The 12,269-nt window shown below is 43.2% G+C and overlaps 1 protein-coding gene and 1 pseudogene across 1 annotated transcript in view; one reads left to right on the forward strand and one right to left on the reverse strand.

Moving 5' to 3' along the window:
* Window positions 1-3,690: 3,690 nt before the first annotated feature.
* Myo1e (myosin IE) overlaps window positions 3,691-12,269 on the forward strand; it is a 190,677-nt gene continuing 182,098 nt past the window's right edge. Inside the window, exon 1 of the mRNA XM_048792944.1 lies at window positions 3,691-4,083. Coding sequence (XP_048648901.1) covers window positions 4,081-4,083 — 3 coding nt within the window. The 5' untranslated portion in view covers window positions 3,691-4,080. The remainder of the gene's footprint in view (window positions 4,084-12,269) is intronic.
* On the reverse strand, window positions 10,063-12,096 carry LOC125613286 (annotated as a pseudogene).

A 12,269-nucleotide genomic window follows, 5' to 3' on the forward strand; every position in this document is an offset into this window, starting at 1 on the left:
AGCACTTGGGAGGCTGAGGCAAGTGGATCACTTAAGCCCAGGACTTTGAGCTCTACCTGGGCTATATAATGAGATATCATCTGAGGGGTCAGGGATGGTCATTGAGAAAAAGACATAAGCCAGGACTCTTCCAGGTATACCAAGATTTATGGTCACCTTAGCCAAAATTGATAATGTACCTCTCTAAGCTGGGGAGGGCTTGAAAATTATAGGCTATATCACATTCTATACTCAAACTGTGAATTAGTGGGTTCTGTTTTGAGAATCTAAGCTGAAACTCTGCTTTTAAAGTATTAGGCTCAGTTCTAATTTATATTCCTCAAGATAAACATAATGTTAGAGACAAAGACCCAGAGAAACATAATGAATATGAGAAAGAGCTACAGCTCTTAACATTTGGGCACTTATGGCATCTTGGAGAATTTCATGAGCACTTTTAACTCTCCCTGGAGGAAAGATACACACAGCTCCCACCCCTCAGCATGCAGTTCAGAGGAGTGCAGTCCATCTGATCTAACCCAGGACCCCAGGTTGGAATTCCTGACCTACAACATGTGGTTTGCATGAAGGAACTAGGGAATTATATTAGCTGACCATCTTTATACTAATTTCACTTTATACTCACATAAATCTATTTCAGAGTAAGGGAACTAAGGCTCAGAGAAATTAAGATCTCACAGCTTACCATAAAATGGAAAAGCCAGACTTCAAATTCAGGTTTATGTGTCACTAATCTCATAATCTAACCACTGCTTAGATATACTTTATATAAACACACATATACAGATATTTCAACCTAGAAAGGGATTATATTATAAAATCATATGAAAAGTGAACATAAACTTTCATCCTCATTAAAGTCCTGCTTACCAAATTGGTATGTAGCTTTTGAAACTAAAAAGAGATTATTAGACGTCTGGGGCTATAGCTCAATTGGTAGAGTACTTTCCCTGCATGCATAAGGTCCTGGGTTAAATCCCCCTAAATATATAAATAAATAAATATAAATAAATAAATAAATTAGAACAATTAAAAGTAAACCTTTTTTTTTTTTTAATGATACTGAAGATTGAACCCAGGGCTTTACACATGCTAGGCAAGTATTCTACCACTGAGCAGCGTCCCCAGCCCTTTTGAGACTGGGTCTCACTAGATTTTCCAGGATGACTTTGAATTTGTAAGCCTTTTGTCTCAGCCTTCTGAGTAGCTGGGATTATAATTGTGCACCACCATGCATGACATGACAAAGCTCTTTCTTTTTTTTAATACCTCAAATGATAATGCAACATATAAATAATCCCAAGGTAGTTTTTGTTGTTGTTGTTATTTGTTTTTTGTGGTGCTGGGGATTGAATCCAGGGATCCTGTAGTCCTTCTTTAGACATCCTTGGAGTACTGCATGTGAGGCAAGCACTCTACCAACTGAGCTGTATCCCCAGTCCATCAAGGTAGTTTTTAATAAATCCAAGATTGATATACTATCAATGAAATTTTAAGTGTTTCATTCGATTCCAGGATTAAACTTGAACAGAATGATTATGCCTTTGCCTGTATATCTTGAAGCCCATGTCAATCCAACTTGACCATGGATAGGATGGTGGCTTAGGTAATATCCCATTTCCAATCTAAGTTGTGTTTTAGTCAACTCAAATTCCCCTTTTGATAAACTATGTTCATGAGTTCCTAAAAGACCTGATAGGATTTTGAAGCTGACATGCCCTTAGTGAGATATGGATTTATATTTACCTGATAATATAAGAAATCACATATGTAGTACCTGGGCAACCTGGTATATAGCAAAACTCAAGGGATATCACATCCTCCTCTTTATTTTTTTAAGAATTTAGTTTTAGGTGGACAGAATATCTTTATTTTATTTCTATGTGGTGCTGAGAATCGAACCCAGTGCCTCATGCATGCTAGATGAGCGCACTACCACTTGAGCTACATCCCCACATCCTCTTCTTTCCACTTCATCTTAGGCACTGTTGTCAAATAAATTTTCTCTTTCTTTTTTGAGCCAGGTTTCTCCATGTTGCCCAGGCTGACCTTGATCTCCTGGACTTGACATCCTCCCAGTTCCGTCTCCCACATTGCTGGAACTGCAAGCATATTGCCATCACACTCAGCTATTGTTTTTAACTTATCCCATCTCTCCACCTCTAAAACTTTGAGCTCGGCAAGGGTAGGGGCCAGATGCATCTCTGGTGACTAGCCTACATCCTGGGGTAGACATTCAATTATATTTGTTGTCCTAACTGCATAAATGATATCTACAAGAATTCAGACAATGATATTCTTTCATTAAAAATACTGAGATACAATTCACATACCATAAGATTCACCCTTTTAAAACGGACAATTCAGTGATTTTTAGTATAGTCACAAAGTTTTATAATCATCACAAGCTGTCTAATTCCTGAATATTTTCGTCACCTCAATCAGAAAACAGATACTCCTTCACAATTACTCCCATCATCCCTCCCCAAGGCTAGAGCAAACTACTTATCCACTCTCTGTCTCTACAGATTCCCTACTCTCCACTTTCATATAAATGGGATTATACAATATGTGAACTATTGTGCCTTGACCTTTTTCAATTATGATTACCTTTCAGGGTTCATCCTTGGAGTAGCATGGATCAGCACCTCATTCCTTTTTATGACTGAATGCTGTAGTCCATTTTATGGATGCACCATGGTTTTTTTTTTTAACCCTTTCTAGGAAAGATGATTTTTAACACCCTTCACTACTCTATGATCCTATGTTCAAATGAAGGTCTACCATTGAATTTTATAAAGTAAATCATAGTATAAGTCACTATGCTTCTTGTTTCTATATAAGTATAATGATTTTCTGTGTCCTGGCCTTTCTGAATTGTATCTCCCACAGATTCCAGGAGGACAGCCCTGTTGTGATCCACCAAGCTTATTTTCTCAGCCCCTTAGACAATAACATTAGACTCCCTGCCTTTATTTTTGGGATTCTGCTTTCCCCACCTCACTTTCTCTTAATTGTCCTCCTGAATACCTGAAACTGGACACTCTGGAATAATGAACGTCCACAGCGCTGATTGCCCTTGCGTTTCCATCAGATCTGTGTCAACTAAGGACGGATGCGACCCTTCCCGCCTATCTTTGCCCGGTTCCCGTCTCAATGCAAGTGTACCTTCACCATCAAAACTTTCGGGGATGGTGGGGTGGGGACTTCCTTGGTTTTCCAAGGAAACTTAGGTAAAAGGAGGGCCAGGGGGATGGTATTTTTTTACTTTCCTCACAATCCAGAAAAGAAAAAGGATTTCCTTTGGGCTGCCACAACTCCGATCTTTAATGCTGATAAAATATTTCCTTTAAAAAACAAAAAACAAACTTCTAGGAAAATCATGCAACTTTAGCTTGGAAGTCAAATCTATTCTAACCTTCACATTAAAAAAAAAAAGTGAGAGTTTTATTTCTCTTTCACTGGGAATTTTCTTCCTAACAATTCTAACAATTCAGGTCTTGCTACCAGAGGCGAGCTGGTCCGCAGGTTTCTTTGCAGGCTGGCGAGGAAGAAGGACTACAGGATCCAGAGGTCTTTGGAAACTCCAGCAGCTCCAAGCTTGTTGGCTACTAGGGTTTCCCTGAGGAGTGACGCTTCGAAAACAAATTCTGATTGGTCGGGCCTGAGCTGAATTCTCCATTTATGGACAGATTGCCCGGCCCGAGCCGAGGCTGAGCCAGAGGAATACGGATTAAGTGGTTGAAGAAAGAGAAGAGAACCAGGGGAACTAGGCAGGCACACAAGCTGAGCTCATCGGACTCATCTAGGCGGTCGGCGATCGCCAGATCCAAGTGGACCCCAGCCCTTTGCAGCATGCACTCCAACTGCTGAATCGTCCCGGTCTCGCCCTCACCTAGACCCGCGAATCCCGCCTGGATGGAGTCCCCCCTGGGTTCCCATTGGCTCCTGTGAGTGCTTGGGTGTCGGGAGCCTGTTTTTGGCGAGGGGAAACAACTTTTGAAGTTCGCCCAGGAGATTGCGTTCCAGTCCCAGCTCCCAGGCAGCCGGACCGGCAGAGAGACCGCGGCGCGAGTCACCATGGTGAGTTGACTGAGCTGCGTCTCAGGACGCCGATCTTGAAAAGGGGCTAGAAGTCCAAACCGGGGCACCCACCTTGGGCGCGCTGCCCAGGCCAGGGGTGGAGAAGGTGGACGCAGGAGTCGGCACGTTGCGAGCTCTGATTTCCTGCTACTTTCGGTAAACCCGGGCTCGGGGAGAAGGCTCGAGGGGCCAAAGAAAACTTTCTTTCAAGTCGTTTTCTGCGTCGCGAAACTTTTGTGGCCGGGTTGCTGTGGCTGCCAGCTGTCGGAAGCCAGAGTGCGGGCACATCTGGTTTCAGGGGCACGGCAACGGGAGGGTTCCCTTTCTCCCTGCTGGAAAGATTGGGGCGGCTGCCTGTGCCCCTCGGGTCCTAACCATCCCGGGCGAGGTTCGCTGGGACTTTTGCGCCGCAGTCGGCCCGCTGCGCCCCCTCCCACCCCCATCGTCCCCCTCCCGCCCGCTGGCACCAGCGCTGGCGGCTCGCTGTCCTCCCCTGCGCTGGTCGGTGGCGGGCAGTGTCCGCAGCTGTCCCTCCTGGCATCGCGCGCCGGTGGAGGCGGCCTGGCCTGCCCTGGCTAGGGACCGCGCGCCGCACAAAGGCAGGCGGGGGCGCCAGGTAGAGCGAGCACCTGGCGGTGGGCACAGAGCGAAAGTGATCCGGGCGCAGGCTGGAGCCACGTTGGCTGGACCCACGTTGGCTGGACCCGCGAGACACGCTGGCCGCTGGGGTCTTTGCGCCCAAGAGGCCGAGTAAACACCGCCCGTGGAGGGCCCCACCCCTTCCCAAGTGCGAGGTGACAGAAACTCCTTGAGTTTGCACGCCAAAAGTCCTCATTTTTTTGTTTTTTTTCAAGGTTTTTTTTTTTTTTTCCTTTTTCCTTTGGCACTTTGGAAACACACGGATTTGGCTGCCTCTTTCTCTTACCCGCTTGTAACTTTTTCGCTGCCCCAAGTCCCCAGCCTGGCCACACTCCTCCTCCCTCCCAATAACCTTAGCCACATCCCTTGAGCTTTGGTGTGGTGTAGTTTTCCTTCCGAGGCACAAAAGCAAGGACTCTATTTTCAAGAGATTGGCAGTCCTTCAGAAAAAGAAAAAAGAGTTATACAAGGCTTCATAGTTTCCACACTTGCCTCTTTTCAAAGAACCCTGCTTAGGTGGATGAACCGTCTTCGGATTCGTGATTGTTTAATGACTGTGAAAGTGAAGCTAAGTCAAAATGATACTCAGCACAGCTCTCATTTAAAAATCTATATCCCACATGACCGGTCTGAAGGACTCTAGCTAAGGCCCATCAGAGCCTCTATACCAGCCCAACAAAAACAAACAAAACCTTTAAAAGGTGCCCTGGACCGAAGCTTTACTTTTTACATAGTTCAAATCCATGTCACCTTTGCTCCTAAGAGAATACTTTATCTATAAATAAACTCTCCCCTCCGGTTTAAAGATTTAAGCAGTCAGCCTACCCCAAATTATTTTTGGAACCCCCACAGAAAATCATTTACGTTGAATGTGTATTTGGGTGGAACTACTTAATTGGGCATCAGGCCATGTGAATTTAGGCAACGTGATAGTGCGAGTACTTCAGAATTGCTGTAATTATTTTCCATGGTTCAATATTTCTAAAAAAAAAAAAAAAATCAATGTGTTTATGTCAAAAGCTTCAACAATCTTGCTGAATTTAACTACTTGGTACCTTGACAAATTAACTTTTTCTCATTTAACTCATTTTTCTTGTTGGGCAGACCAAAACATAGTTGGGGGTGCATTTTTGGAGACCTCAAAAATGTCATGGTCAATTTGGTCAGTTTGCTGTTGAAGTAGATGGTTGGTCTGTGGATGTATGGAGGCATGTCTTAAAGTAGAGTCCTCTCCAGAGTTGACTTATCAGAGGACAGAGTGTGACTTACCTATTGATGGCTCCCTGCCATCAACACAGATGGGCATGTCATGGGCCTCCGGGCGACTATCTGGGCATCAGATAAGGTTGCTGAGGACACAGCTCACTGAAGAAAAGTTGAAACCGCTGGCTGTTCTGAAATGGGAGATGTGCCATTGATAGATCTCCCCAATCCAGAGTCATGTGGCCAAAATTTAAATGAGTCTTTCTTCCCTGACTTGAAAAATTGTTCGTTACATATGTGACATCTCCTTAGAACAAAGCATCAACATCTTAAAAAATGAGAAACTCCAGTTATAATAGGTCTAATATTTAAAGTTTACGTAAGAGTCCATCAAGCCAAAAGAAGCTTCATTTTTGTGTTCCACATCGCCTGGGCCTGCCCTGTGTGTCTCTCAGCTGCTTAGAACAGGGAAGGAAGGGACATCACCATCAGTGGGTGTGGCTGTAAATGAGCCTGGAGCAGAGGTCCTTGGCCAGGCATGGGAAGGGCACCTGTACTGGGGTGTGTATGTGTGTGTGTGTGTGTGTGTGTGCGCGCACGCGCGTGCATAGTTTCTTTGGAAGACTGCTAGTGCATTAGAAAAGTTCTCCACCTGTATCCAAGGCCCTACCAAGAAGTATTCACTTGTGACTCATAAGGAAGACTGTCATTTCTGAATCATGAACACAATGTACAATTTGTAATTCACTTCATATCTTCCTCCTGAACACTCACTTTGGGACACTTGTTCATCTTGGAAAAACCAAGAACACTACCAGCAATAGTTCTTCGTATCTTCTTCAGGAGGCTTGAAGAAATTAAAAACAAACAAAACAAAGAAAAACCCTCTGTATATCTTCATAATTTAGTTAAATATCATTTAGGAGAGTTTAAAAATCTTCTTTGGGGGCTGGGATTGTAGCTCAGTGATGGAGCACTTGGCTACCCCACGTGGGGCACTGGGTTCAATCCTCAGCACCACATTAAAAAATAAGTAAATAAAATAAAGGTATTATGTCCATCTACAACTTAAAAGGAAAAAAAAAAAGTCTGCTTTGGCTTTAATTACCAGTAGCATACATCTAAGTTTTTCTTCATAGAGTATGCCTTTCTCGTAATCTGCTAAGAAAGTTAACTTTTGTGGCTGTGAACAGAATGAATTGTCTGATGGACCCATGATGAATTGTCTGATGTACCCACATAGCCCTGCTATATGTTTTGGCCCCAGAATCTGGGATTGATGGTATTTCTGTGAATTAAGTATGCAGAAATATTTGCATAAATCTGAATTGACTGTTATCTCAAAAAAAGGTCTAAGATATTTTCTCTTTTCCTTACTTGTTACTTTTGAATAAATTGTAGATATTATGCATACAAATACATAAAAACAGAAACATGATAGATAGCTGACCACAGGTATGTTTCTTTGGGTGAGGCCTGATATGTGTTTATAAAGTCTGGAAACCATTTTGAATATGTTTTCTGGGAAGGTAACCTAGTTCATTTCCACTGATTGGTTTATCAGATTGCTTGAAGTCTCCTAGCCAAAATAACTCAATCCAACAAAACAAAAAGGAATGCGATAAAGCACGGAAGTTTTGATGGAGTCAGGGGGTTAGGGAAATAACTGAAGCCCAGGATATTACCCTGGGGCAAGTGTGTATGGGCCATCTTAGTAGAAAAATCTATGGCCAGCTCAGAGCCTCCTCTCTTTGGAGAAGCCCCATGGGGCAGCAGATGGAGAGAGATGGAGAAGTGTGGGAAGCAGATATTTGCAGAAGGTAAAGGCCATCTCTTCCACTGTTTTGCTGGGCTCTATAGCTTTCTCAGTGGTTGCAAACTCCAATGTCAGGATATAGTCTGGTGGGGGGCAGGGGAGGCCGATCTCTAGAAAGTCAATATGGAATGCCCCCTCCCAAGAACCACCACTACTTGACCCTGGGCCATATAGTTCAATTGACCATATTACCAAGTTATCTTGCTTTTCAAGAGAAACTGGAAATCCAGGTTTTTATGCTAGATCTGTCAATTTTTAAAAGTGTTACTGCTATCACTGAAGGACCAAACAAACTCACCTGTAGGTCAGCTTTTTGCAGCCACTATTGTTTTTTTTTTTATTTTTATTTTATTTTTTATTTTTTTAAATTTTTTCAGCAGACACAACATCTTTGTTTGTACGTGGTGCTGAGGATCGAACCCGGGCCGCACGCATGCCAGGCGAGCGCGCTACCGCTTGAGCCACATCCCCAGCCCCTTGCAGCCACTATTGTAAATCTCAGTGTGGTATCTGGGAACCACGGCATTTCCTCCCATTCACTCACTAGCAGGAATATCTAAATTTTAGCCATATATGCAGCAAATGACTTTAATATTTCCTGATAAGTCCACAGCCTCTCACAGTCTCCCCAAAGAACTGGACTTGCCTGGTATTTTCTACCCATGGAATTTCTAAGCTACTAAAATGGAAAATCTGCATGCAGCTGCTACTATTCGTAGCTATCCAAACACCAGTTAAGATGGTTTTGTGAGTGGTGAGGCTGCAAATTGAACTTTTCTTTCTTATCCTTCAACTCCTTCCTGCAGTGAAAATGTCATAGCCCTCTATGTTGCATGATGGCTCTTTTTATCACTCCTTTCACAGCTGAATCTCTGAGTTTGAGATCTGTTTCAGGTCCTTAAGATTAGTGAGTGAGCAGCAGGGAGCATTTTTATGACTTGGAATATGTACCTAGTTAGCATGTGCTCATGTGAGACTAAATGAAAGAAAGAACATGTAGTACTTTGCATTTCCTGATGAGATGAGGACTGGGTCTCATTACTTAGTAAGAACATGTGAGAGTTCCTTTCATCAGCTTCAACATGCAGAAATATTTTGAAACCTCTATACAAGTGCATGGTATTACGAGCTTCACAGTGGGTACTGGGAATTTGACCCAGGACCTTGTGCATGCCAGGCAAATGCTTTACCTCTGAGCTGTGTCCCCAGCCCCTAATATAGGTTTTTATTATTTACCTTGCTTGAACTTGATGTTTACAAAATAGATGAGGGGTTAAAGATTAAATGCCCAAGGTATTAAAAATAAACATCTCAGCGTTGTAAGCACATTCTATAATAATGGTAAACAAATTGTGTTTTGAATTTCAACTTCAGAATTTATTTTGGCAGAGGCAAAGGTTTTTGGGTATTCTAGTAGAGCTTTTTATTTTTTTTAAACATATTTTTATGACAGTCACACTTGAGAGAAGAACTAGAAGAGCTTTTCCTAAAACAATGGCAAGCCTTAGAACTTACACTGTATATGCAAGTGAACTTGGCCCTCCCTTCTGAGTTGCTATCATGGGAACAACGTCATTGCCATTGTTCAAAGCACTTTTGAATGGTCATTTATGAGCTACATAAGAAAATCTATTTTTTTACTTCCTTTCTAATCTAAAATGTTAGTGCCTCTCCTGATTCTCCATCTTACTCACCAGATTTTGTACCAAGTCCCTTTCAACTGTTTCCAGAAGTTATATTCTGCCTCAGAGTGGGGAAAACTAGCCCTACTGAAGATGTGCATTATCATGTAGAGGGAGCCGTGGAGGACAAACAGGAGGTCCTTTTTTCAGGGAACTAAGTATAAAAACTAACCTGAAGGAGTTCACACTCTCTAGCGTCTAGAGTTCTCATGTGTGATACAAAGTCATAGTACTTTATAATCATTATCTACATTGTAGAAAGTAAAACATATGTTGCATTGTACAAAAAGCCCAAAGAGAGCTTAGGAATTCTGTCCTAAACCCTTTTGTCTGATTTCATAAAGAGGCCTAGAGCTGGGTTAATGACTTCTGAAGTCTCATAGCTGGTTTTTGATGAACAGATGACAGAGTACAAGTTTTCTAATCTCAGCCTAAAAAAGACTTTTCTCACCAAATGGGGTGGGATTAGAGTCTATTTCCTTAAGAGTCTAGATATGACCAGGGAATTTTCTTTCTGGAACTCTTCAAGAAGGCCTGCTCCAAGATGGAAGGTTGTTACTTATTTTCTGATTCATCACTGTGTCAGCTTTAAAAGATGATAAGAAATAAATTTAGAAGAATCCACTCATCATTATGCTCCACACAATAATTATTTTTATATCTTTGGATTTCCTTCCAACTTATCCAAACACACTGTTTTTACATAGTTATAATTATGGGGCAACTATATTATCTGTGCTCAGTGTTTTTCCACTCGTTTTATAAATCCTTTTCTATAGTAACCATATTTATCATATTTTGGTGGCAGGATTGTAATCCCATGTAGCCTGATTGCTTGAACTGAAGATGTCCTCTAGAAGTATGCACAGGTGAAAGTTCCCCCTTGCTCATACTAGAATTGCTGTGGTCAGTAGTGAACTGCTCAGCTTTTTGGTGTGAAGTTGGAGCAGGATGGGTATATGCTCCACATTCCTAGGTCCCTGCCCTAAGGTGTGTAATGAGGGTGGGCAGGCTTACCCACATGCCAGAAATACTAAAGGATGGCCCAAGAGATGCTCTTTTGTTTTCTTTGCATGTCACTGCTGAGAGATGCTCCAGGGATGTCACAGTTTTCAATCCAGTGTAAAGTGGGGGCAGGAAGAGTTGGTGTCCCTGAGGTGCTCTAGAGATGGTGGAAGAAGCCATGTACCTGAGTTGAAACTCTCACTGGCCCTGTAAGCCTTTCTTGGAGGATGCTGGTGCTTGTCCATATCTCTGGTGCTGAGGCTTCCTGCCCTGAGCACCAGATCCTAGGGCCTTAGATGTGACTGATGCTAGACTTGTGACTTTTGACCTGGGGAAGGTCCTAGGCAGGGCCCTATTTGGGGCCTGAGTTGCTGCCACTATCCTCACTATCTGAATACACACCTACATGACTCAGGCATCTGGAGTGCAGGGTCAGCCATCTTCCTTTTCTTTGGATCATCTGATGTGGGTACCACCTCACCCTGCTTGCTGCTGCAACCCAAGTCTGTCTTCTTTACCAGGACCAGGCCTGACACGCCTTACCCAGCTTTTTGCCTTCCTCTTGGTCTTTGGGGCCTCATCTAAGATGGCGGCAGGGTTTTGCAGGAGGACTAGCCAGGGTGGGTGGGAGCAGCCTTGTCCTCTGAGTCACAGTCCTCAGCAGTCTTCTTTTCCTGGCTTCTTCCACCAAGGCTGCCCACTCTTCCCTCCTTTTGCTTTGCGATGTGCAGGCGGTGCCGCCACAGCATGGCCTTGGAAATCCAGGTCAGCCTGCTTCTGGTTTAGGTTCTTAAGCTCCTGCAGGTTCTTCAGGACCTCTGTCTCCAGCTTGGAGTCCTTGGTCTGGTCCTTTTGTACCCTCTTCTTCCCCAGAAGCTTCTCACCTTGGAAGTTTAGCGTGGTTCATTGCTCCATGGTATATTATTGAAAGTGATCTCTGCCAGGCAGCAGGTGCATTAGATGTAGAAGCAGAAGATGGGCAGGTATAGGCAGACAGACCTGTTTGTACAATGCCTTTTTGTGAATGTAGCGTGTCTTCCCTTTGTAGATGTACTACTCTGTGTCTTACACCTTGTATTGAAGAGGGCCACCAACTGGTCCAGGTCTTGCTGGTTTCTGCATAGCTTGAGTCTGGGAACCTTGAAGGGTCTCCTCAGACAAATAGCATTTGTATAAAATCTTTCACTCCAGCATCTTTGCTGCCAATTCACCTCACAAGCACCAGAGAACTGGGGAGGCTCCGTGTATATCCAGCTTCTCCAACAGTACCAGCACTTCTGTAATGTCATTTCCTTCTGCTTTTGTTATTGGCTATGGCATACAGAACTTGCCTTTTTCATTGATTGTGATTCTATCCCATCCATCAAGCTCCAAGGCCTTTTGTCTTCCCTCCTGTGTTGCAACCTTTGTAGTGTGTAATAAAAAATTCTAGGTGCCGTCTCAATTTGGAGAAGTTCCATGCAGATGCTTCTTCCCCAAATAGTCAGTTGCTGCTGGTTAATCATTGTGACTTGCCATGGCTACATGGCTGCTAGTTGCTATGTTCCTTGTCATTCATTCTATTCATTCTTTTCTTTTCTTTCCTTCCTTTCCTCCTTCCCTTCCTTCCTTCCTTCTTTCTTTACTGGGAATTGAATTCAGGGATGTTCTACCACTGAGCTACATCTCAGCTCTTCTTATTTTGAGACAAGAGCTTGCTAAATTACTGAGGCTGGCCCTGAACTTGTGATCCTCTTGCTTTAGTCTCCCAAATTTGTGGGATTACAGGTGTGGCAACCAGCTGAGCTCATTCATTTTTTTTACTCACCAAATATGTATTAAGCTTCATATATATATATATA

Source organism: Marmota marmota, unplaced genomic scaffold (genome assembly GCF_001458135.2).
Source record: "Marmota marmota marmota unplaced genomic scaffold, marMar, whole genome shotgun sequence".
Lineage (NCBI taxonomy): Eukaryota > Metazoa > Chordata > Mammalia > Rodentia > Sciuridae > Marmota > Marmota marmota.